Raw genomic sequence first — 26,698 nt, 5'->3', positions numbered from 1 at the left:
CGTGCCTCAGTGGGTCCCCGTCACCCCTTTGCAAAGAACATAAAGCCCATCTAGTCCAGCATCTTGTCCTCACAGTGGCCAACCTGATGCCTGTGAGAAGTCTGCAAGAGGGATCTGAGTTCAACAGCCTACTGTCCTCCTGTGGTTTCCAGCATTCAATACTCCTCTTCTTTGGTGATCACTCGTAGCCAAGTAAGATTGTCTTCCATGAACACTGTCTTAACAGTGAGTCTGTAGTGACTGTGGAGGCCAGTTCTGGATCCACACGTCATTCCAAGGTGGGGACATAGGTTTCTGGGTGGGAGTTGATCATGGTGAGGGCTTGCCAAGTGTGCCTTTCTCTTAGCGCGTTTCTCCCTTTTGTCCTGAGTTCGAGCATCTTCAAAGTCCATGACACCTTTGCTGGAGGCTATTCTCCAACTGGAGCGCTCGCAGGCCAGTGCTTCCCAGTTGTCTGTGTTTATACTACTTTTTTTTTTTTTTTAGATTTGCCTTGAGAGAGTCTTTAAACCTCTTTTGTTGACCACCAGCATTATGCTTTCCATTTTTAACTGCCTCCTCCATTATGGTTAGAAACTGTTGAAAAGAAATAGCCTCCACGAATTTGTCTAATCTTTTAAAGCCATCTAGGTTGGCAGCCATCATTGTCCCCTGTGGGAGTGAGTTCCAAAGTTTAACTGCGCGAGTGAAGAAGCACATAGTTCTGTCTGTCCTGAATCCCTCAACATCAGATTCATTGGATGCTCCCTCGTTCTCCGCCCACTTGTTTGCAGAAGCTCGCTCCAGCTCCCTCCCAGATCATTTTTCTGTCCTTATGGATAGTCTCACGCTTTTATTAATAGGTGAAGCAAATTCATGGTATGTCAGAGAGAACAAATCAGTTTCCCAGAACCCTGGGAAAAGGGAGGAGGGAATAAAAGGGGTTTTCAACAACAACAACAAAAGTTCAATCTAATTAGGGGGAAAAATTAAACTCCAAATAAAACAGCTGTGGTCAAGTATCAGAAGTGTTTCAGCACCAGAGGGTTTGGTTTACAAGTGACCTTGGGAGCTGCTAATAGTCTTGCTTCTCGCTATGCTATCATTGGTTTGTCTTTGCCCAGTGGCGAGGTGGCTTTCGAGCAATGAGCCTGTTAGCATTCTCCAGAGTCACTGGATAGAAGGCAGGAAGTAGCCACCAAAATGAAAGTAGCCTAGGTTCTCTGGACCGGGGGCGGGGGGGATGTTCTGGCTAATTGTCATCAACTGGAAAGGGGAGGCAAAACTTAATATAGTATGTTTCCGATATCGTTCCCAAAAATACACTGAAAGCTGAGTCATAGGATGCTTGTGCAAAATGCAGGGGTTTTGTTACAAAGCTTGGAGGAGACTTGGAGGTATTAGCAAAGCAATTCATGAATGAATTGCTGCGAAGACTGAACTGCGGAAAACGGTATATCCTCGCAGAAATGTCCACCCATGTGGCGAAAGCTCTTGGCCAGTTCCCCAAACCTGTCACCTGTGACTGGTCATGTTGCAGCTCGAGAAGAAATCTTTAAAGGGGAGGTTCCAAAAAACCAATAGACCATATTGCTTGTCGTTATTTAGAGCAGATGAAATTTGTGTAGATTTCTGTTTAGTTAAAAAGAGACCCGCCATTAGGTCAGGCACGCATGCATGCGGCTAGGCTCTGATGACTTTACAAAAATGAAGGGTGTGTGGAGGGATTCGAACGGAGAACTACCAGAGGGACATGGGAATCTCATAACCTCTGTGCAAATCACCTCCACCCAGGTGCCACCTTCTACCCAACAGAGTTCTTAAGCAGTTTTTCCTTCGGTATGTTTGCCCTTAAATATGTTTGCCTTTGGATGGACATCCAATGAAACTGAACATTGGAAGATTCAGGACAGATAACAGAACGTTCTTCTTCATGCAGCCCATAGTTAAACTGTGGAACTCGCTGCAGCAGGAGGCAGTGATGGCCACATAAAATTAATGGAGGATGAATACCAGAGGCTGGAAACCACAGGAGGGGAGAGTTCTGCTCTTGTGCTCATGTTCCACTTGCTGGTTTCCCACAGGTATCTAGTTGGCCACTGTGAGAACAGTATGCTGGGCTGGATATGCTATTGGACTGCTCCTCTTCTTACATTTTTAAATTGCTCAAGGAACGCAATTTGGGGCAGGAAAAAAGTGGTGATGGTCTGGCTAAGTGCCCTCTCCTTCCTACATCGCTTCTCTGCTATTATCTCCTCCTGATAATGCCATTGGGACTCAGTTGCAACACACATTTATGTGTGACGTGCCACCAGTGACTGCTCTGCCTCACGCAGGTCGTGCGCATGAGAAATTGGGCTGCTGCTGAAAATAGTTCCATGTTCTGAATGTGTGCATGAGGATTGGCAGAGCATAAATGCGAAGCTGAACTTCAGAAAACCGGAGCAGGGCAGCTCTCTGCAGCTGACCAATTGTAAGAACGCAAGAACTTTCTAATTAGCCAGTGTTTGCAAGCAATTTGTAGCACTTTGGTCTGCCATGACATGATCCGCATCACAATGCATTTTGCTTGGTTTTGTTTCTGCTTAGCTGTAATAAGGAGAGAGACTTTGCCCTCTGTTATAAGGGGAAGGGCGTAGCTCACTGACCTTTGCATGCAGAAGATCCCAAGTTCAATTCTTGGCATGTCCCAAGAGACTCCTTCCTGAAATCCTTGAGAGGTATAGATAGGCATCCCTCTGCTCCAAGGGTCTTTGAAAATTGCATGACTCTGCCACCACCACCTGTTCCTCTTGCATCATTGTGAGGATTCTCACAATCTTTCCAATATCAATATTGTCTTAGAACTAGCAAACGCCTGTCGTCGTGCAATGTGCAGAGCATTTGTGCCACCTTAGAAATATGGCTTTAATAATAATTATAATAATAAATTTTATTTATAGCCCGCCCTCCCTGGCCAGAGGGAGCTAACACCAGTAAAATTACAATAAAAACATAATAGCGGAGGGGAAAAAACACAATTTAAAATACAGGTTAAAAATACAATATAAAATGCAGCCTCATTTTAATAATAGCCCATAGATCAAAACCATAAGGAAAGGGAAACATAAGGGTCAGACTGAGTCCAAACCAAAGGCCAGGCAGAACAGCTCTGTCTTGCAGGCCCTGCGGAAAGATGTCAAGTCCCGCAGGGCCCTAGTCTCTTGTGACAGAGCATTCCACCAAGTTGGGGCCAGTACTGAAAAGGCCCTGGCCCTATCTCTTCACATTCTGAGCATTCAGAGATCTCAGGAGTGGAAATAAACCTGCCTCCTGGCTTGCCCAGCCTCTGCAGCATGGGCAGCTAGGGTTTGCTGTCTTTGTGTTCTACCCCATAACTCAGCCCGTTTAATTTCTCCATGGGATTCATTGGGAGCCATCGAGCCAGCTCCCCTCCTCCTGGAGCCTCCCGTTTATCTGGGTTCCATTTCTTGATGTGTGATGGACTCTTGGGTGTTAACATGGGATTCTAGGCCTTTTTCTTAGGCTCTAGAATATGTGTATACAGGGCAGGGGAAATGACAGGCTTCACCCATGCAGTAGATGCATCCATTGGCACATCTTCAAAATATGGCTAAATGCATATTGTGATTTTTTTTCTTATTAGGTCCCTGCGTGTGTAAAAAACACACCTATGAGTACAGGCAAGTGTAGTAGTGTACCAGCAAACAAGTGAATGTTTGTGGGGGAGGACGGAGACACAAGCTCTCTTCCCATGATGCCCCTCTCACATGTCCATTGAACACACAAGGTTTAAGGAGAGAGGATGTTGGAATCCATTGCACAGCAAACAAACAGGCACCAGGTTTTTAAAATACTGACGGGTAGCTGCTGGTTTTATGGACCTGTGTTTCTGGTTTTGAATTGCTGCTGGGGGGGGGGGGCTGCACAAACCTGTGAATTTTGCTTTCTTTCTGTTTCACATGTTTGTAGCCTTAACTAAAGTTCTCCACTTTTCTTCATCAGCTTGCATTTAAAAAACACACAAAAAAACCCTCAGGAAATTTTGGCTGCAGTTTAGTGTTCATTTCTCTCACTGTGCACATTTTTCTATGACCTTCTAGCTAATGTAATGCATTTTGTCAGTTATGTTCACTAATACATGCGCTTTTGTGCACACTTGCCCCAAATTCATGCATTATTTGTACACGTTATGTGGTTGGAGAACTTCATTGCAATATTTGGAGAAGTGATATGTTTTGGCTCACTTGCTTTTTCCGTAAGTGTGAATTAAGTAGGTTCGCGTTAAAATGACGGGCCAAACTGAATTTCTCCTCCAATTCTTGGGAATACAAATAAATTGCAGGGGAAGTGATATGGAAAGAAGGATCAGTGGATGATGGCACATGTAAAACACCTACCTTCCTTTCCCCAGACGCAAGTTTCCCCGTCTCTTCATTCGCCTTACAAGGGGAACATAAGATTGAGATTCTTGTGTTTTCCTTTTGGAAGTTTGAGAGTGTTAGGCTGTTGATGAAAATTGCTGCTGAGATTAATTACCGTATTCTTCGCTCCATAAGACGCACCTAGTTTTTAGAGGGGGAAAGCAAGAGAAAAAAAATATTCTGCGCAGAGCATGTAAGCAGCTCTCGCTTTTCTTGCTTTAAAGCAAGCAAAGTGAGAGCCGCTTACATGGCTTCTGTCCTGCTTTGCACAGCTCTCACTTTGCTTGCCCATCCCTCCTCCTGCCTCACTGTAAAGTGAGGCTACGCTGGAGCAAGAAGAGGAGGAGGAGACACCGGGACAGGTGCTTTGCTTGCTTTACAGCGAGGAGGGAGGAGGATGGGCAAGCAAAGTGAGAGCTGCGCAAAGCAGGACAGAAGCCATGTAAGCGGCTCTCGCTTTGCTTGCTCCCGTCCGTCCCTCCTCCCGCTTCGCTGTGAAGCCAGCAGAGCAAGAGGCGCTGCGCAGCTCTCGCTGAAGCCAGCAGAGCAAGAGTGGTAGCTGCTCAGCGCCTCTTGCTCTGCTGGCTTCATAGCGAGCGACGGATGGGAGCCATGGCTCCGGCTGCAGAGGCATCCCTCAGCTTGTGACTGCAACAGTAGCCAAGGGATCCCTCTGCTGCCCAGTGCATTCACTCCCTAAGACGCACAGACATTTCCCCTTACTTTTTAGGAGGAAAAAAGTGTATCTTGTGGAGCGAAAAATATGGTAATAGTTCTGCATTAGCTCTGCCTTTATCACAGGTGTCTTACTCCATAACACTTACCTTTGTGCTGGCACCTGATAACGGCTGGTTCCTGTATGTCCTGTGTTGCCTTTCAAGTCATCAACAGAAAAGAGAAAACAAAATCAAGGTCCATTGGCATTGACACTTCACTTTGTCATGTCTGGCCAATGAGTGCTGCTTCAATGGCCTTGAATAATCTCCTTCAGATACCATAGGACATATTCTTACTGCCTTTGCAATGATTACTGTGTTGTTGTTTCATCTTCTAGGTCCAACAACCCAACGCCAGGTTCAAAATGGACCTTCTCCAGATGAAATGGAGGTTCAGAGACGGTAAGGAGCAAAAACAAATAATCTACAAAGCACTGTGATTTTTTAAAACAAATACCAACTGTTGCTAATAAAATTGAGCCTATCAAAACACCAGGGCATTCTTTTAGAAACTGCGCTACTGTACAGGCCAGTTGTCGCTATGAAACCTGATGTAAAAAATGGAATTGTTATTCCATCAAAGTGGGTGGTAATTTTAGCCTCTGCTTCTATGTTTGCATCCTGATCTGTTAACACCAATCAGTGTATTTGCAACCCATGAGATTCCCTGTGTTGATAAAATATGTTTTGCCCATCAGAATTGTAGTACTCTGAGCTCCATCAGTTCTGTTCTGTACTATAAGACACTATAGGAAAGACTGTTCAGCACGATCAAGATATGTGTGAGACAGATCTGCACTCTGATCACTGCTTTCGTTTTTATTTTTCTGAGAAGCCTCATTCCTTACCTCTTTGTTATTTATTGGTTAGATTTATAAACTGCGCTTCCTCCCAGAGGAGCCCAAGGTGGCAAACCCATCAAAACCAATTATTTTGAAATAATCAAAAATCATTCAAAATCCATTCTAAAACATTCTAAAAACATTTTCTGAACTGGTAATTTCAGGGTTGCCAGGAACAGTGTATTTCAGCCATCAAACACCTGGGTAAAGAGGAGTTTTTTTAAAAAAAGAAAAATCCTTCTGAGAGTCAGTAATGAGGGAGATGGATGCACCTCACCTGGGAGGGCATTCCACAAATGGGGAACTACCACTGAAAAGGCCCTGTCATGGGCCATTGCCGGCTGGGAAGCCCCCGGAAGTGACACCAACAACAAGGCCCTTAGTGGTGCATAGGGATGTTTCTACAGAAAGTGGGGGTGGTCTCAGAGACCACACAGCATATATGCAACTTATAATGTGGATCTTCCAGTTTGAGCTTGTGACGATTATGATGGTACTTAGCTTAGGTGATGGGAAGCAACAGGGTTAGTGAAGTTCCTTGCATGTTCAGTTTGGCCCATTTGCAAAGTATGTTGGAGTGAATCAACAAAGCTGACGTCCATTCCTAAGCCATCTTCACAATGTTTTGCTCGGTTATGTTTGTGTGTTTATTTTCTTAAGCTTCTTAAGCAAGCTTAAGGTGCTGGGCCTCTAATTATCAAGAGGATCACATTATGTAGAGAACATCCTGCTGGCTGCATCTACCTTAGTGATTATTTCAGACTGTTGTGTATGGTTCCGTTTCCTAAAATGACGTGTGATCCCCTTATTGGCCGCTCCCCAAGATCCCAAATGACCCAAGTGAAATACTTTATCAATCAAAATCAGGACCATTGAGAGGCATGAGTGGTTTTCCCAGTATTTGTGACAATTAATTCTGCATTTTCTCAGTTACTGGAAAGTTCAGAACTGAAGCGACCATGGGATATTTCCAGATACTCTTCTGAACTATCCTTGAGGGGATATGTGTGCAAGTTACCATGATATATGGGAAAGGTATTCACAGATCAGGGCGATGCTTGCATTCGCAGCAGCGTCTTTGACTTCACAAACCAGAGCATGTTGTAGACAAGTGCAATGACTGGACATCTGTCTCTCACTATTCCTATCACTTTTGGTGAAGAGATCGTGACTTCCATTCAGCCAGAAATTTCATCCAAATGAGGGACCTCTGGCTTCATGTTGGTCACCAAAACTGTGATAAGAAGCCACGCTGAAGATCCCATGAGGATTGGCCTGGTTAGAGTGGCACTTGCCACAACCGATCCTTTAAGATGGCCTCTCCAGGTGGCAGAGCTACTTAATAATTAATTGCATAAAATTCTGCCATGGCGGGCAGTGAGAATAATAACATTGGGGGGGAGCAATGTCTAAATTAGATTTACAGTGCAGCCCTATGCATGTGTACTCAGAAGTAAGGCTTATTTCCAGGTAAGTGTGTGTAGAAGGGGATGCAATTCAGCAGGGCTTACTTCTGAGTAGCCATGCAAAGAATTGCTTTGTTAGTGCATTGCTCATATGTTAGCTCAAACAAGTGTGCTACCAAAGAGAGCACAAATTATAACTGCAAGTAGCAAATCTCCAAGGCAGTTTTGATCTGAAAGGCCCTCTGGTGGGAATTCCTCGAAACTACATGCTCCTTTAAAAGGCTATGGTTCCATCGCATGAGAATGATGCTGGTATACCTGCTACTTTTCCAGCCCTGAAGCCAATAGTAAAAGGATGTGAAGGAAATAGTTCCTGAGGAATAGTCCTTTTTGGGGGGATGGGGGGGGACCAAGCTATATTTTCTTGCTAACCTGCACTGCGGAAGCAGCTACATGTTCCACAAAAAAGGTGTTGCTTCCTATACCTGAGATCCACTTATGGAGGAATATTTTGGGAAATACGATTAGGAAACGATTACATTTGGGGCTAAGATTATTTATGTTGCTGAAAGCCATTTCACACAGATAGTTAGCCTTCGCATTTTTGCCAACAACAGCTCTTGTATTTTCAGATGAAAAACCAGAAAGACAGATCATAGACAGGGATCTTGAATACGGGATCCTAACTAAGCAGTTTCTGGCTTCTCCAAGAGCATGGTAATACAGTGGATGCTCGGATTGCGAACATGATCTGTGCGGGATGCACGGTCACAACCCACAGCGGCACGTCTGCGCATGTGTGGGTTGCAATTTGACGCTTACGCGCATGCACAAAGCACAATTTAGTCTTCTGCGCATGCGCGACCGCCGAATCCCGGAAGTAACCCGTTCTGATACTTCCGGGTTTCGGTGGTCTGCAACCCGAAAAAACGCAACCTGAATTGTCTGTAACCCGAGGTATGACTGTAGTTTTTCTGTCCCTGAGGGGAGAAGGAAATAAAGTACAAATACTAGGTCCTTAGAAGTAGGGCTTAAGCAAACAACCACCCCCAGCTGCAATATGCTGTTGCTCTTGAGCCAGAAAGCCACATGGCACTGCAGGTATTAAATCCTAATAGGTAACAATTTATCCCATAAAACCAGCCTTCACTACGGATCTTAGGCCTATAATACCCAGTTCAGCAAAGGTTGAGCTTGCTGGCATGCCATTGAAATCCGATTGAAACCTGTTGAATTTAAAGCGTGCTTCACTTTCCCCTGGATGACATCACGTTTCCATGAGGGGTACTGTGAGTAGAAACAGCTTTCTACTTGTATACCCTACTAAGAGTAACAAAAGGTGCGCCTACCTGGAGAGGAACCTTGTCAAAGACTGCCCTGCAGCCTGTTCCATCTTGACTGTCCCCTTTCTGCCACAGGGCCATTCAAATTTCCCTGAGGGAAGGACCCGACTTTTTAAAAGGTAGATACAATATTGTTCATTGCAGTTCCTTTTTAAAATGCAGTTTAGGGTTTCCGCTGAATAAATCCTCCTTGCGATGATTTGTACGCTGAATGCTGGCTATAAATACCTAGTAGCCTTGTAACTGGCATTGCTTGGAAAACCTAAGAAAACAATAATAACAACAAAAATTCAATGCGGTTTTGAAAGGTTCAGTCCGCCATCTTGGTTCAAAATGGTGCCCAGTGTAGAGAGAAACCTACTCCTTGAAATCAGCCGCCATCATGCAAAATTGGGTTACAGTCTATTAAAGGGTGTTCCGCATATAGTAAACAGGCAAACAACATTCCAGAATACATAGTAGATTGTAATAAATGAACAGTGCCACAAGAAAGCTGTTTTGTGGGCATCATCCCTCCCCCCCCCCAACAAACTATACCCAGCGCAAACAAAGCCAAAGTGTCTGGTCAAATGCACGTTAGAAACTAAAACTTGATTTGTTTTTCCTTATTCCCCTTTGTTTTAGGCAAGCCATGGAGCAGCAGCAGCGCCAGGAATCTCTGGAAAGAAGAACCTCTACCACAGGCATGTATCCAGCTTTTGTAAGCAACACAGGCCCCGCCTTTCCCCTGCTTGCCTCCCTTAACTTTCACCTGCTCCCTGGAAACGGTTTGGCCTGTTGAGTATTGCTGCAATTATCCTGTGGCTTGAAAACATTTCAGTCAGACACGGGAGGTACAAAGAGGGGTGGCAACTGCGCAAGTGCAGCTGACGTCGAAACTTAGCTCATTGTGCTCTGGGATTTGGTTGCTCTTCGTTTTTCTGCAAGGTGTTTTCACACCGCAGGATTAAAAATCTTCTTCGGCTTAAATGGCATGGGATGCAAAAGGAAAGCCTGGAGTGGCTATGTTTTGTTCCGTCTTCTACGTTATAGCAAACAGGCATGGCCCAGATGAAGGCCAGTGCTTTGTGGCGTGTTGGTGTTTAACTGTCCTGGCTTTGTTTGGGCATCCTTAAAACCTATACCTGTACTAATCTTTATTAAGTTTTGGCTGTGTTTTGATTTGTTTTTGATTTAATTCCTCCTTCCCCCTGTACCCAGTCTTTCTAACCATGGTGCCATCTGTCGTTCCTCAGTTCCAACCCATCTCATTCTTTCTCCTCCCTCCCCCCTTTTCCTTTTCTGTTATTTTTAGTTTCCACCCTTCAGATAAAAGTGTCTTCTTCCCCCTTCCACTGCCAGTCTCCTCCTCCTGACTACAGTAACTACAATGCTTCCACTTCCATGGGTTCTGTCCCGCCTCCACCTCCTTACGCCAAAGTTATCTCGTCGGCATCTTCTCCTCTCCCTGACCCTGTGGGCAAAGCCTCTTTCAAACCCCCTCAGGGGCCCAGGGAACCCCCTCTGCACTGCCACCGACATTCTGCCTCAGAGTTCTCTCCATCTCCAGCTTCCTCCATCCCTCCGGCCTGGCCAGGCTACAGGACTGTGACACGAAGCACCAAGCACATCTCTTTATCCCCGCCACCTGCCCCGGCTTCCCATTACCCCTTCGCCCCTCCTCAGCCCACCAGGCGCTCCTCTCTCTCCTATTCCCCTCAGCCTCCCTCCCCACCTGTGACCCTGACGCCCCCCATACAAAAGGGTCTGTTCCTGCAGCCCCATATTCCAGTGGTCCTCCCTGTCCTCCCTGCCCAAAACGGCAGGATGCGGGGGCCCACAGATACCGTGGTCCAAGACACCTCCGCAAACGTACCTCAGCTAGGTCTGAACGGCCACCGCGACGGACATTTTGCCACGCAAATTCCTCCGAGCTCCTCTAGGACCCAGGTAAAGAGAACAGACGAGTCCTATTTCTCGTACTTGGAAGCCGTGCCTGTTTCGCATCTGCCTGTCATAGCCGACCCAGCGGGGTCTTACATCCAGGCTTTCCCCCGGCCCTCCCAACATTCGCCTCATTCTCCACACCAGCTCTATCCATCCATGTCACACTTTGTTCCTTATTACGCCGCTGTATCTGAGGTGAATTTGTCCAAGAGGAACCTTCCTTACATGACTTCATCAACCATTTCCCACTTCAGTAAGTACTTGGTTTGAAAGAATTGCATTTATTTATATTTAGGCGACACCTTTAGGTTTTAAGCAATAGGTTATAAGCCCAATTTTTTGACCAGACTTTCAAGAGCATGCTTAAGTGCCTGTGAAGGGTGCAGGACAGAGGTGGCAAAAAACCTGGAACTCTCTAGGTGTTGTTTGATTCTCATTGGGCCCAGTTAGCATGAGTCTGACCAAACTGCGGGAGGCAGTGGAAGACAGGAGTGCCTGGCGTGTTCTGGTCCATGGGGTCACGAAGAGTAGGACACAACTAAACGACTAAACAACAACAAGCATGATCTGCAGTCAGGAATTATGGGAATAGGGAGTCCCATCAACATCTGGAGGGTATAGGCTCCCCAATAAAGATGTTATATCCCAGAAAACTACATACATAACTAGTATAGTGTAGAATCTTTTTCAGGCCAGAGACAAAAAACTAAAATTTGCAAAAGAATTTTTTTTAAGCACATTCAGTGAGAGAAGAGGGAGTGCTGACGTAAGGGAGGCAGACCGCGCCCCCTCCCCAGTTAACATATGTTAATTCAGTGGTTCTCGAAGTTTTTCCCCTGTGCCAGAATAAAATCGCGCCACCCTGATTTTTTTTATTGAAAGGAAATACGTTGGAAAACAAAAAGGAGCAACTCCTAGCAGTGGCTGATTAGAACACAGAACACAACTATTTTATAATGTAGCCATGGGGCATCCAGAAAGTAATGACAATGCCGCTACATAAAAACAGTTATCATTCTCACAAACTTGATGCTCCTGCTTTCGTTTTGAAAAGATATCTATCCATATTCTGCAAATAAAAAATGTTTTGATACTATACTATACTACACTGAAATGTAGAAATGTTTCTTTGATTGGCCTTGAATCTTCCTGCCGCAATTGCCACCCTCTCCTGCCACCACACTTTTTGAGAACCACTGTGTTAACGGATTGCCTGTACAGAAGTTTCGTAGGCTGAGGGGGGACTTTACTGCAATGTGCCAGCGGAGAGCACAAGCCAGAATCAACAAAGTTTGAGGTTCAACTCTTAGCTTTGCTTGGAAGTGGCTAGGTCGCCTCAGGCAAGCCACCATCTGCATTATACAGCTAACAGTACTGACCTCCCTTACGAGGTTGGTGTAGGAATTACAGTGGTACCTCGGGTTAAGTACTTAATTCGTTCTGGAGGTCCGTTCTTAACCTGAAACTGTTTTTAACCTGAAGCGCCACTTTAGCTAATGGGGCCTCCTGCTGCCGCCACACCGCAGGAGCACGATTTCTGTTCTTATCCTGAAGCAAAGTTCTTAACCTGAAGCACTATTTATGGGTTAGCGGAGTGTGTAACCTGAAGCGTATGTAACCTGAAGCGTATGTAACCCGAGGTACCACTGTACTGAGGTGACTGAGCATTTTGAACAGCCTAAAGCAATCTGTAAATGCTACGTAGTGGCTCTGTTTAGCTTAGGGCTCTGGATCTGCAGCAGCCCCTTTTATGCCACAGAAAAGGGCTACTGAAATATTGAGGGGAGGTGGGCAGTTTTGAGTTGCAGAATTGGAAGGGAAGTCTTCTTTTCCTAGCGGGCAGGGAAGGCAAAGCACATCCGAAGCAGTGCTTTCATTTGTGACGATGCTCTGTTTCAGTTCTGGTGTGACCCTGTGCTTGTCATCTGAGGCACTTTCTTTATGTCCCTCCCATCCCAGAGAGGTTTAGAGGGTGGCAACAAGAGAACAGGCCTTTTCTGTGGTGGCTCCCTGATTGTGGAATGCTCTCCCCAGAGAGGCCCGCCTGGCACCATCATCACATGTCTTTGGGTGCCAGGCAAAAACATTCCTCTTTAACCAGGCCTTTGGCTATTAAATAATCTATGACCTGTGAAATTGTGGGGGAGAGGCCTGTTACTATGATGACTATTTTATTATTAGGCTGTCTGTCAGTATGCTTCTTATTATGTGTGGTTTTTTTATCACCGACGTTCTGTGATGTGTTTTTAATGTTGTACATCGCCTTTTGATAAAGGGAGGTATACAAATTGAATAGATAATACTAATAATAATTCTCATAAAAGAAGCAACATGCTGCAAGGGGTATGCATAAGGTAGCTTCACAGGCAGCCTGGCTAAAAGGCTAAACTCATTTGGGGGGGGGGATAAAGAGAGCTGGAGTTTTCATTTGGAGAATTCTGAAATCCGCTGTAGATCTACTACGCTTTTTCGTTGTGGGCTTGAACGGAGGTTACGGACTGGAAGACAACCCCAAATTAAGAGGAATATCAAACACTTTGGTGGTTTTAGAGAGCAATGTGATTTAAGTGACAGAAACAAAGCTGTAGACAGGTAGAAAATAACTCAATTGTATGATAAGAAATTCTAGGGGAGGGGGAGGCAGAGAATGCACACATGAGTGATGGGAGAGTCTCTGGCTGAGTAAAAGAACTTCCGAGAGCAAGGTTAGTCAGCGGCTGCATTAGCTCATCATAGTAAGACCTGATGAAGGAGACCCCTGCTGGTTGTTCCATGACCAATTGATTGTCAAAGGGCAGCACAGAATTGGCTCTTCTCAGAGGCAGCGCCTGTTAATTTCATCATCATCATCATTTATTTATACCCCGCCCTTCTGGCTGGGTTTCCCCAGCCACTCTGGGCGGCTCCCAATAGAATATTACAAAGATGATAAATCATGAAACATTAAAAACTTCTCTGAACAGGGCTGCCATCAGATGTTTTCTAAAAGTCAGGTAGTTCTTTATTTCCTTGACATCTGAAGGGAGGGTGTTCCACAGGACAGGCGCCACTACCAAGAAGGCCCTCTGTCTGGTTCCCTGTAGCCTCACTTCTCGCAATGAGGGAACCACCAGAAGGCCCTTGGAGCTGGACCTCAGTGTCCGGGCTGAACAATGGGGGTGGAGACGCTCTTTCTTAATATAAGCCCTGAGGACTCAAATTATAGGCACAGAATGAGATTGTTTACGGATGAACAGGTTAACACAAAAATGCATAGGAAAAGTAGTCACCAGTGCTTTGCTTCCGGGGGGGGGGGGGGTGCCGGTACTCTGGATGGCTGCCCTGGGCACAAAATTCCCCATGGGCCAGGGAAAACAATTACATGTAGAACCACTACATGTTTACCGGAAGGAACTTCATAAAGATCTTGCTATATAGTTCTTACATGTTGCCTGTTAAGTAAATGACCATACCTTTTTTCTGTACTCGCAGTACCTGACTGCGCATGCCTTATTTTCACCATGGGTCCTACCATCCAACATTCTGCCGGGACATGGGCTTGCGGGCTTTGGGAAGGAGGCAGCGCAGCTCCAGGATTCTGTCAGAGCCTCGTGCTTCCTTCCTCAAACCTGGGGAGCATTTGCCCAGCTCAGGGAAGAAGGCATGGTGCTCTGAGAGCACCTGAGAGCCTTCCTGCCTCCTTCTCCTTCGAAAAGGTGCTGGTACTGTGTACCGTTGCGTACTGCCAGAAAAAAAGCACTGGTAATCAGAAGAAGAAGCTAAAGGGTGGGCTTTTATCTCCAAGCCATAATGTATCACCCACCTCCCCCAGGTAATTCACAAGATGGAGACAGTATTTATTTTTAAACACCTATAAATGAGTGTTCGCCCAAACTTTCATGGAAACTTTGCCCAACCTTAACTTTGTTTTTGTACACTATTCTGTTTTAGTTGTGACATAGATAGATGATAGATAGATAGTTTTGCTTTTATCTTGGGTTTCTAATCTAGTTTTTCAGAAACTTTTACTGAATGCCCATTCTTAATTGGTTTATGTAAACAGTCAAGGATGTTATTTTTTAAAAAAATTATATGAAGTGGTATTCTGTTTTAAAATAAATAACATCTTTCTAAGTGTCCCAACCTGGTGGCTGGGAAGCAGTTTTGATTTGCCAAAGATGACCGAACAGGTGAATGTTTACAAGTTTGGAATAATGTTAAGTTAAGTGTGATGCTGGGACATTTTTGCATATATGTTAGAACATAAAAATGTATTGACCCCAAATATCTGTCTAGTCCAGTTGTGTCTTTTTTGCAGTGGCCAAGTTCAGTTGTGGCCCAGGGTGAAATGCAGAAGCCTCTCAAGGCTACAAATATTTAAACAAGACAACAGGTTTAGCTGCCTATAAAATCTGTGGCATCTACTTTATTGGGAGAGTTTTGTGTGAATGTATCTTTCAGTGATTTATGTCTAGATCAAGGATTCCCAAACTATGGTCCGCAGGTGATGCGTATGTTGATTTGTTGTTGACGAGGGGAGTTGGGGCACATCCAGCTCATGAAATATTCATATTGAATTTTAAAAATTATATTTTATTGCTTCTTTTATTTCGTATATTCTACTTTATTGCAATACCATTTGAATGATCCAAAGCATGGCGGATGCCTGGGATCTGAACCCTGGGGAAAGAGTTGCCGGCTGGTGACTAAGGGATGGGGAGAGAGAAGATCAGTGGTGTATTGGCCTAGGTCATGGTGGGTTGAAGACCCCCTTACTATTTCTGCAGCAGGGTCCCTATCTCCAGCATCCTAGAACCACCCAATCAGCATGAAAGGGGAGCTTTTTAGCCATTCTATGTTCCAAAGCTAAGCGTTCGGAGCACTGAAAAGACAATGTGCTTCAGTTTTACGAGAATAGTGTGCAAGTTCTGTTACATATGATGGAAAACACAACTTAAGTCACTCTGAAAGAAGATATTGGAGTGGTCCAAATCATTTGTCTAAGAAATCTGTGGATGAAGAGTAATAGACAAATAGTGTAGTGTAGTGGTTAAGAGCGGTGGACTCGTAATCTGGTGAACCGGGTTCGCTTCCCTGCTCCTCCACATGCAGCTGCTGGGTGACCTTGGGCCGGTCACACTTCTCTGAAGTCTCTCAGCCTCACTCACCTCACAGAGTGTTTGTTGTGGGGGAGGAAGGGAAAGGAGATTGTTAGCCACTTGGAGATTCCTTAAGGGGAGTGAAAGGCAGGATATCAAGTCCAAACTCTAAATAATAATAATAATAATAATAATAATAATAATAATAATAATTGCACAGAAAATAGTAGCTCTGGCTGAAAGGCAATGCACAGAGATCTACACTGATTGTTGTGATACATCCCTGATTATTATATTGTATAATTATAAGATTATTGTAAGTCTTTGAGTGACTATCTTGAAGGGCGGCTGCATTTGCCCCTGTAGAAGATCTGTGGATATTTGCTTGCTCAGGACCCAAACTGTTCCCCAAGGGGCATTTGACGTACAGTGGTACCTCGGGACGTCTGCGTGTGTGCAGGTCGTGTTTCGCCGCTTCCGCGCATGCGTGTGACGTCATTTTAAGCACATGCGCGAGCGGCGAAACCCAGAAGTAATGCGCTCCGTTACTTCCGGGTTGCTGCGGAGCGCAACTCGAACGTGCTCAACCCGAAGCACATTCAACTCGAGGTATGACTGTATACTGTTTGCTGGGTGGATCATGGGAACCTGAGAAATTCGGTGTCTCCTGTCTACTTTGACATGAGCGACGTTTAAGGAAAGGGGGACAAGAAGTGTGCGGGGTGGAGCACCATGTGATTTCGGAATTATTGTTCTTTTATGTTCCAGGCCCCGTCCTTCCACCAGGCCACCCCTCGGCTGGGATACCTATTTCCTCTGGTGGTCCTCCTCCGCCTCCTCCCCCACCTCCTCCCCCTTCGGGCACTGTGCCACCCCCGCCGCCCCCGTTGCCAGCAGGCGGTGGAGGGTCCGGCACTGACGACGGGTCCGTGTCGGGACTAGCGGCAGCTCTGGCTGGTGCCAAACTAAGGAGAGTACAACGGGTAAGTAATGAGGGCTGCTGCTGCTGCTGCTGCTGCTGCTGCTGCTGCTGCTGCTGGCGGTGGCCGTGGTGGCATAGAGTTTAGACCAGGAACCCAGTTTCAAATCCTAGCTCTGCTGAAGCAAGCTGCTCATTGCCCTTGTCTCTCAGCTTTAGCCTTCCATCTTAGGGCAGATATTATAGGGGCACCCGCCCTTTTGCCAAAGCATAATCCTGACACAAAATATGCAGCACTCACTCCACCAACACATACGCATTACACTAAATTCTTTGGTGTTCCATATGGGTTGTTGTTGTTGTCATCCATCCGTCTCGAGAGACAGTGGAGTGCACCTCTGTGGGTAAAGTCAAACTACTGTGTTAGTGGCACCAAAGTGACCTCTCCAGGACGCAAGACTGGGCAGTGTGTATGGAGGTCCTGGGCTGCCCAGATGACAAGACCTCCCTCTCAGCCTCGCTGATGTGGTCCAGTGGAAAGCAGGGCAATGTGTTTAGTATCAGCTTGGCTGCAGGAGTTGCTGGAAAGAGGCATAAAAGGCTCCATTCAACCGTCTTAGAGACTCCACTCTGGATCTGCCGATCAGAAGGTCGACGGTTCAAATCCCTGCGATGGGGTGAGCTCCCGTTGCTCGGTCCATGCTCCTGCCAACCTAGCAGTTCGAAAGCACGTCAAAGTGCAAGTAGATAAATGGGTACCACTCTGGCGGGAAGGTAAATGGCATTTCCGCGCGCTGCTCTGGTTCACCAGAAGCGGCTTAGTCATGCTGGCCACATGACCCGGAAGCTGTACGCCGGCTCCCTCGACCAATAAAGCGAGATGAGCGCCGCAACCCCAGAGTCAGTCACAACTGGACCTAATGGTCAGGGGACCCTTTACCTTTTTAACTCCTGAGCCTTCTCTTCTCCCAAAGATGTCCCACAAGGCAGCAGAGATTTAGAATCAGAGTTTTCTTTCTCCTGGCTGTGCTAACTTCCCAGGTTGTCAAGCCCTATCTGCCCCAAGATGGGTATTGCCCTTGTTAATACTTCATGGTGGAGTTTAGAACCCAGTACACTAATGTCCTGGAGGAGTGTTAGCATGGACATCTTGTTCTGAGTGAATGAGGCTGCCTACCCAACTCAGCATGCATAGCTCTGGATTAGATGGCAGGCTGCTCTCAAGTCACATGATGTGTGTGCAGGCAATAGCACCTTCAGGTTTTTCAGCCCCTGTGTCCCTCAGCAACTCCCAGGCCAATCAGCAAGCCCATTTTTAAAAGATAAACTCCGGACAGTGGGTGCATTTGTGTCGTATTCACACTGCAGATTACTGCTGTTCCATGGAAGTAATTTATGCTTCTCTCAGTAAGGCTTGTGTTCACGTGATGTGTTTACAACTAAGGTGCTTTTATTACTGAATTCAGTCGTCAGTCTGTATAAAATAGACACACATCATTGTATCATATCACTTCATAGGTGTGCATGTACACACCAGTGCAGCGAACAAATCTTCCTTTAAAAATAATAATGATAATAAGATAATATGAAGATTTGTGTCCTGCAGACAACTAATTAGTAAAGCAACACACACACACACACACACACACAAAATTCACAGGTGGCCTCCTATTATGTTTCAGCCACTAGTTGTCTTGACAGCGACAGCTGCCCTTAGTGCCTTGGATTTTTTTTGCCGCCTTTCTCTGCTTAGACAGCGAAATTGGACCCCCTTAGTGCCCAGATCTAAAATGCTGGTTTCTGTCTTAAAAGCCAGAGGATGCCTCAGGAGGTTCTAGTCCCAGTGGTGCTTCCAAGGGCGATGCCAATAGGACGAGTAGTGGTGGAGGCGGACTAATGGAAGAAATGAATAAACTACTGGCGAAAAGGTTGGTGGTTCTCACTCCTGCCTACAGTAATTGAGGGGTGGGATGTTGTGTATTATCTGTGAGCAACACTGCCTCTTATCTAATCCCCCCACCCCCAAACGGTTCCAAGAAACTTAGCGAGGAGGGAGAGGTAGATTTGGCCCACTATAACCCATTAACCTAGGTGCTAATCTCTAACTTAGGGAGACCAGGGTGACTGTCCTTGGAGGTTTTCAAGCCAAGGAGCAGCCCAAATTCCACAGTGGGGGCCGGGGATTAGACTATAGGTTGGGATCTACCAGTAGATCCCTGGGTGATCTGTAGTAGTAGATTGGTAAGAGTTTATGACTCCCGGTTGTTTAACCATAGCAACAACAACACAGCTTTTCCCACCTCGGAGATGGTGCTGAAGTGAAGAACGCTAACCAGGAGTGGGCTTTTGTGTGAAAATACCGTGAGGGTCAGATCAATGTTGATCCTATAAACCAACATCTAGGCTCAGAAATTTGCCCAGGCACCATGTTCACACAGTGCATAGTTAATCTACGACATGGTTTCCCAAACTTGGGTCTCCAGCTGTTTTTTGGACTACAACTCCCATCATCCCTACCTAGCAGGACCAATGGTCAGGGATGGTGGGAATTGTAGTCTAAAAACAGCTGGAGACCCAAGTTTGGGATACCCTGCTCTATAGGATTCGCTCCCAAATAATATGTGATGATGGCCAACAACTTGGGTGAATTGAAAGAGGACTGCAGCAATTCAAGGAGAAGGTTTCCAGTCGCTACCAGCTACAATGTTCTACCTCCACTCTGGAAAGGGATATGCCTCTGAAATCCAGTTGCTGGGAATCACAAGTGGGGTGAACTAGTGGGCTTCTCATCGGCATCTGATTGGATGCTGAACTAGATCAGCAATTGATCTGACCCAGCAGAGCTCTTCTGGTGCTCTTTGTGTTCTTAATTACAACTGTATGTCTTCTGCACTTGACTCTGGTTGGTAGATCTTGGGGTTCTAGTAAAAACAACCACCAAAGTAACTCTGACAAGCCTTCCCAGTTCTGCTTTACTATTGCTTTCCGCATTGCCTCTGGAAGAATAACTACAGTTGCCATGTTTAATAGGGATTACTTGTTGTCTAGTACAGATTCTTCTCTCTGCTTTCTGTGCGCACACACATAAATTCAACTAAGTAAGGTAAGGGGACGGGGGAGGAAAGAGCACGTATGAACTCGCTGGTTCTCTGAATGCTGTGGTCAGTGAATATTTTTCCGAGGAACTAGTTTATAGTCTCTCCCTTCACTCTGTCCTAAGGAGGAAAGCAGCATCACAGTCGGACAAGCCAGCCGACAAAAAAGAAGAGGAAAGCCAAAACGTAAGTGGAACACCGCCTCACACTGTGAAAAATGTCTCCCAGACCAGTTGGTGTAAGAAGGCATTGTTTTCCATTCCTCTGTGCATTTGTCGCTTGCAACCTCGTTTCTTTTCTGCTGCGAGTTCGCCTTCTGCACAAAACGAAGTTTTCAATCTCACGAAGCGATTTCAGCTGCCTAAGAGTGACTGTCCTCTTTCCACACATGTTGACATCGTGACTTGATGACGTGCCATCACTCTCAGGGACAGGCGGGGGGGGGTTAAGTAATTTTTGTGTAATTTGCAAATATTGTTTTCAGCTCGCTTTTAATATCGAGGAAATTTGACGTGGAATACGTACACGTACATGACATTACTTTCTTTAAAAAACAAATGAAAACAGGTGTTTGGCTCTCGGACCAGCGTGTATTAAAATTTGTAAGAGAGCGAGAATCTCGCAGTGTGTGGGTTTCAAAGTGAGCTGCAGCTTCGATATCTGCTTTGGTCCAGGCAGATCAAATTAGGTGTGTCCACTTCAAAATCCCAATTTGCCAGATCCCTCTGTTACCTCTGAGCTTGAGCTGCATAAACCAGCACTGAACTCACACACGGACTGAATTGCCGAACAATGGTTTATGGCTTAATGTTTTGTCTGAACACAGTCATGCACACAAACATATATGGAGCCGTGTAAAACACTCCTATATTGTGTCCTATGTGAAGGGAAGGAGACGGGTTCCTTTGGGAAGAATGCTCTGTAATACAAAAGAAGTGAAGCCCAGTCCTGTTGTATTTTGCAGAGGGGGGAGAAACCCTCTGATCTTTAGTAGTAGGACAGACTATATAATGTCCACTTGCCATGAATGCAAATACGAACATTATTTATTTCTGCAGCTGAGGCCATTGCAAAATAGATAAAGCAGAATGAAATATATTACACAGTTAAAATAGTTAGTAAAACAAGGCTTTCTGTTTGCTCCCCCAAATAATTAAACTTATCCCCAGAAACCTTTCTTAAACTGACACTATAAAAGCACAGCAGGCCACTTTTTCAAAGGTGTAGAGGGGTCTGTCCCCTAATAAAAAGTCAATCAGATACCCAACCAATCTGTCAACTGGGACAAATCCTTGAACAAGAACGCTCTTAGGTCCTTGTAGACTGGGCAAACCAGTAAGTAGTGGGGCAAATCTTCAGGGACGTAACCTCCATGTGGGCAAACTCTTTGTAGGGAATCCTGCAGTAGCAGTCTTCAACTATGGCAGAGTGCTCAGACTGGAAAGTCGGTGGTTCAAATCCCCGCAACGGAGTGAGCTCCCGTTGCTTGGTCCCAGCTCCTGCCAACCTAGCAGTTCAAAAGCATGCCAGTGCAAGTAGATGAATAGTTACCACTACGGCAGGGAGGTAAACGGCATTTCTGTGTGCTCTGGCTTCCATCATGATGTTCTGTTGCACCAGAAGTAGTTTAGTCATGCTGACTACATGACTTGGAAAGCTGTCTGTGGACAAATGCCGGCTCCCTTGGCCTGAAGTGAGATGAGCGCCACAACCCCATAGTTGCCTTTGACTGGACTTAACCGTCCAGGGGTCCTTTCCCTTTTCTTTTTTTTCTACCTCCTCTGTCGGAGGCAGAATGCCTCTGAATACCTGTTGCTGGAAGTCATAGCTGTGGAGAGTGTTGTTCTGCTGAGGTTCTGCCTATGAGTTTCCCATGGGCATTTGATTGGCCACTGGCACGAGAAGATGCTGGACTGCCTGCGCCTTTGGTCTGAGATACAGCAGGGCCCTACTTACCTTCTACATTCTTTTACAGAAAAAAGTTGCTCCTAACATAGCAGTCGTAGGAAAGTACGAGTTCTTCCGAGACGTTAATCCGAAGCTTTGTTTGCTTGTTTTCTAGGAGGAGGCTAGCACCTCTCCTTCCCCCGGTACGCGAGGCCCTGTTCAGCAGCAAAATTCCTCAGGTATTCCGTTCCGTTACGCGCTGCTCTCCCTTTGAAAGCAGTCAGCAAGTAGGTCAGTGGTGGAGCCTGACTTCACCGTCCTGGTACTGAGCAAGCAGCCCATGGAGAGGATTGGGGGCTGCATAAAAACACAGAAGGTGCAGGAAGCCTAGAGGATTCTGGGTGGTCTCTCTGGCCGGGGGGGGGGGGAGTCCCAGGTTCAATAGATAAATCTTTTTTTCTTTTTTTTAATGTCAAGTGTTTTACTTCTCAGCCAGTCATGAATAGCAATTTAACAACTTTTTTTTTTTTTTTTTGCAAATCATCACTGATGAACATCTTACAACTTGAAAGCATTTTCTGAAAGATTCAATAAAAATATGCAGATTTATTTATTTTTCTTGCTCATTCTGGGGTAACATAATATTGATCTATGGAATCATTTGTATATCACAGGAACTTAAATACAACCAATCTCCATCAATAGATAAATCTTGGTTTGTTTCCAGATGCGAGCTTAATGCTACAAACGAGTTACTGGCATATCGTAGCCCCAGCCACTCTGGGCAGCTTCCAACATAATAAAGAGACTTAATAAAACACTAAGCATTAAGAACTTCCCTATACAGGGCTGTTGTTTGTTTGTTGTTACGATAATGATGGGGAAGAGGGGGAAAGCAGCACAAAGCCAAGCTCTCTTTGGTTCACTTTGCGTGGATTTCTTTTTTAAGCAGATGCTGGAAAGAAGCCTTGGGAGAGAAGCAACTCTGTGGAAAAACCTGTCACTGCGCTACTCTCTAGGTGAGCTGCGGGGGGGGGGGGTCTTCCTTTGTGGGTCCACCAGCATGCATTGGAATGTGCCCATGCTGCAGCTGCATGCGCTCATGTCATATCCTCTCTCGCCATAGAAATCCATCAGTGGGGAGGAGTCCTGAACCAAAGAGCCCCGTTCAGTTCCAACCAACCTTTAGGTATTGAAAAACTGCTCTAGCTCCCCTCTCTCCTCTTTGCGGCTTATCTGTTGCGAACTCATGCAAATCCTAAACTAGCTTCCTGCCTGCCTTCATGCAACTTGAAGGGTGCTCATCAATGGTTCCTCTTCATCCTGGAGAAGAGTGACTAGTGGGGTGCCACAGGGTTCTGTCTTGGGCCCGGTCTTATTCAACATCTTTATCAACGACTTGGATGATGGACTCAAGGGCATCCTGATCAAATTTGCAGATGACACCAAACTGGGAGGGGTGGCTAACACCCCAGAGGACAGGATCACACTTCAAAACGACCTTGACAGATTAGAGAACTGGGCCAAAACAAACAAGATGAACTTTAACAGGGAGAAATGTAAAGTATTGCACTTGGGGGGAAAAAATGAGAGGCACAAATACAAGATGGGTGACACCTGGCTTGAGAGCAGTACATGTGAAAAGGATCTAGGAGTCTTGGTTGACCACAAACTTGACATGAGCCAACAGTGTGACGCGGCAGCTAAAAAAGCCAATGCAATTCTGGGCTGCATCAATAGGAGCATTGCATCTAGATCAAGGGAAGTAATAGTGCCACTGTATTCTGCTCTGGTCAGACCTCACCTGGAGTACTGTGTCCAGTTCTGGGCACCACAATTCAAGGACACTGACAAACTGAACGTGTCCAGAGGAGGGCAACCAAAATGGTCAAAGGCCTGGAAACGATGCCTTATGAGGAACGGCTAAGGGAGCTGGGCATGTTTAGCCTGGAGAAGAGGAGGTTAAGGGGTGATATGATAGCCATGTTCAAATATATAAAAGGATGTCATATAGAGGAGGGAGAAAGGTTGTTTTCTGCTGCTCCAGAGAAGCGGACATGGAGCAATGGATCCAAACTACAAGAAAGAAGATTCCACCTAAACATTAGGAAGAACTTCCTGACAGTAAGAGCTGTTCGACAGTGGAATTTGCTGCCAAGGAGTGTGGTGGAGTCTCCTACTTTGGAGGTCTTTAAGCAGAGGCTTGACAACCATATGTCAGGAGTGCTCTGATGGTGTTTCCTGCTGGGCAGGGGGTTGGACTCGATGGGCCTTGTGGTCTATTCCAGCTCTATGATTCTATGAACTTGCTCTATGATTCTATGTCCGCTTCCCTGCCGTTGGTCTCGACGACTTTTGCATAGAGACAAACCTCTCTCCACAAATACTACAGTGCTAGTTTGCACAATTCTGCAAAGCGTGCAAAGCTATACGTTATGTAGCCCTCTGACGATGCAGTACATTTTTTTAGAGCCAAACGACGCATTATATTGAATGCATAGTTTGGCACTGTGTGATGTTACAAGAAGAAGAAGAAGAAGAAGAAGAAGAAGAAGAAGAAGAAGAAGAAGAAGAAGAAGAAGAGGAGGAGGAGGAGGAAAGCAAAGCCTTAAATAGCAGCCCAGGGGTAGTGGTGGTCTGATCAGAATCAGTTTTGTGGAATGGTTTGTTTTAGCTCTGTCCTCCTGTGTCTTCTTGCTGATGAAAATTCTGCCCCATGGCTGCAATTTGTCACAGGGGTGTGTGGAGCTGTCCCCGCATGCTAGCCTTAAAGGGGACTATAACACCATAAACGGTGACTTCAATTCCTTGCCAAAGAGCAGCTTCCAGGAGCAATTTTTGTTGGGATCATTTTATTTATTTGTTTATTCTACCATATGTTTTTCAAAGAGGCCACATAGTTTGGCCTTCCTTTTTGCACCTGGCAACTCGTAAAACCATTCTTTGCGCACTGCACAGTGTCGGCCACATGAGGTCCTCCTGCCTCAAGCTCTGCAATAAGTAGCGCCCAAATGCTTAAGAAGTGGCCGTTGTGTGTCTATGACGGCGCTCTTTTTCTGTTGGCACGTCAAACCACGTATGACTGAAAAGCACTTTTATGGGGGGCGGGGGGAAACAAGGGCAGGTATGCCTGGGAGAGGAGAAAGTATTAAAACCGCTTTCCGGGTTGTGTTGTCAAACGTGGCATGGTCAATCATTAACAGCAGTGAAAGGGCTCTGCTGTAAAGTAGTCATAGAAACTATCTGGATTAGCATTACAGATTTTTTTAAAAAATAATAATAATAAAATCCTCACGTACCCTGATGCATTTTGGCTCACTCCTCCCCCTTTTCCAGTGCGTTCTCCTCTTGGGAACGGACGTCTTTCGGGTGACGCACGGTGGATGCTTCTTAGCGCTGCTTGCTTAGCAAGATCATGCTGGCTGCTGAGTGCTTCCCGGTGATGCAAGAGGGAGCGGTGGAGGGTCAAAGCAATTAACCCCTCATGAGCTCCTTCCACCTGCTTTTATGCACCACTTTGTGCTAGGAAGAATGGCCAGCATCATGGCCAGTGGCTTTAGAAAATGTTGGGCAATGTCCCTCTTTGTTTTATTTTGTTCCTCTCTTTTTCAAGGATGAAACCTGCAAGCAGCAGCAATGACGTGGCCATGGACACCTTAGATTTTGATCGCATGAAACAAGTGAGTTGGGAGTTTTGCACACATAATAATAAATAATAATAATAATTTATTATTTATACCCCACCCATCTGGCTGAGTTTCCCCAGCCACTCTGGGCGGCTCCCAATCGAGTGTTAAAAACAATACAGCATTAAATATTAAAAACTTCCCTAAACAGGACTGCCTTCAGATGTCTTTTAAAGATAAGATAGCTACTTATTTCCTTCACATCTGAAGGGAGGGCGTTCCACGGGGCGGGCGCCACTACTGAGAAGGCCCTCTGTCTGGTTCCCTGTAAGCTCACTTCTCTCAATGAGGGAACCGCCAGAAGGCGCTCGGCGCTGGACCTGGATGCAGATAAGAGCAGTTTTTCATTTATTCTTTGGGTTACAGCTTCTTGCTGTAAATAAGAGCATAGGAAGTAGCCTTGTTATACCAGGTCAGGCCTGTTGCCCAGTACAGTGGTTACCTCGGTTTAAGAACAGCCCTGTTTACAAACTATTCGGTTTACGAACTCCGCAAAACTGGAAGTAGTGTCCCGGTTTGTGAACTTTACCTCGGTCTAAGAACAGAAACCGAACAGTGGAAGGGCACTGGTGGCAGGAGGCCTTATTAGGGAAAGGGCGCCTCGGTTTAAGAATGGTTTCAGTTTAAGAACGGACTTCCGAAACGGATTAAGTTCGTAAACCAAGGTACCACTGTATTGGCGACTCTTATCGACAACAGTTCTGTGTAATCCTGGGCAGACATAGAACCTGCAGCCTTACTCCAAAGTTTATGCTAGGTGCTATGCCAACACTTTCACCATAATAAACTATGGAAAACAAGTACACGTCCACACATGGCTGCTTCAAAGTCAGTGACTGAGAAAAACAATTCTGCAGCTCATGCAGGCGATCTCATGCAACATAGAAGAAGGAGTTTAGATTTGATATCCCGCTTTATCACTACCCTATGGAGTCTCCAAGCGGCTCACAATCTCCTTTCCCTCCCCCCCCCCAAAAAAAAGACACCCTGTGAGGTGAGTGGGGCTGAGAGACTTCAAAGAAGTGTGACTAGCCCAAGGTCACTTAGCAGCTGCATGTGGAGGAGCGGAGACGCGAACCCGGTTCCCCAGATTACAAGTCTACCGCTCTTAACCACTACACCACACTGGCTCTCATAGGGACCAGTTAAGTGCTTTGTTAGGAGAAGTTCCATTTATACCAATGCAAAGGACTTTTATTTCTTTCTTTCTTTCAGAGGACATTTTAATTTTTTAATTTTTTTTTTTTGTCTTTCAAGGAAATATTGGAGGAAGTTGTAAAAGAATTACACAAAGTAAAAGAAGAGATAATCGATGGTAAGAAGCGAGGAGGGGTGGTTGGGCATGAAAGGCATTTCTCACATGGGCCAAGGGTGTTGGAAGGTACCTCAAAGGTCAC

The 26,698-nt window shown here is 45.7% G+C and overlaps 1 protein-coding gene across 27 annotated transcripts in view; it reads left to right on the top strand.

Annotated features, from left to right (window-relative positions):
- Nucleotides 1-26,698, top strand: part of EVL (Enah/Vasp-like) — a 154,817-nt gene that overhangs the window by 125,474 nt on the left and 2,645 nt on the right. For 5 of the 27 annotated variants that reach the window (XM_083517734.1, XM_083517708.1, XM_083517732.1 and 2 more), the window contains 11 exons: nucleotides 5,458-5,521; nucleotides 9,335-9,393; nucleotides 10,005-10,889; nucleotides 16,483-16,697; nucleotides 18,446-18,561; nucleotides 19,854-19,914; nucleotides 21,791-21,854; nucleotides 22,565-22,634; nucleotides 22,742-22,804; nucleotides 25,229-25,295; nucleotides 26,559-26,616. In XM_083517734.1, coding sequence (XP_083373860.1) covers nucleotides 5,458-5,521; nucleotides 9,335-9,393; nucleotides 10,005-10,889; nucleotides 16,483-16,697; nucleotides 18,446-18,561; nucleotides 19,854-19,914; nucleotides 21,791-21,854; nucleotides 22,565-22,634; nucleotides 22,742-22,804; nucleotides 25,229-25,295; nucleotides 26,559-26,616 — 1,722 coding nt within the window. The remainder of the gene's footprint in view (nucleotides 1-5,457; nucleotides 5,522-9,334; nucleotides 9,394-10,004; nucleotides 10,890-16,482; nucleotides 16,698-18,445; nucleotides 18,562-19,853; nucleotides 19,915-21,790; nucleotides 21,855-22,564; nucleotides 22,635-22,741; nucleotides 22,805-25,228; nucleotides 25,296-26,558; nucleotides 26,617-26,698) is intronic. The other 22 variants (XM_083517723.1, XM_083517715.1, XM_083517721.1 and 19 more) reach the window with 12 other exon arrangements.

Source organism: Podarcis liolepis (assembly GCF_965112155.1).
Source record: "Podarcis liolepis genome assembly, chromosome: 1".
Lineage (NCBI taxonomy): Eukaryota > Metazoa > Chordata > Lepidosauria > Squamata > Lacertidae > Podarcis > Podarcis liolepis.
Note: the sequence above shows the minus strand (reverse complement) of the source record. Positions and strands in the feature narration are given on the sequence as shown.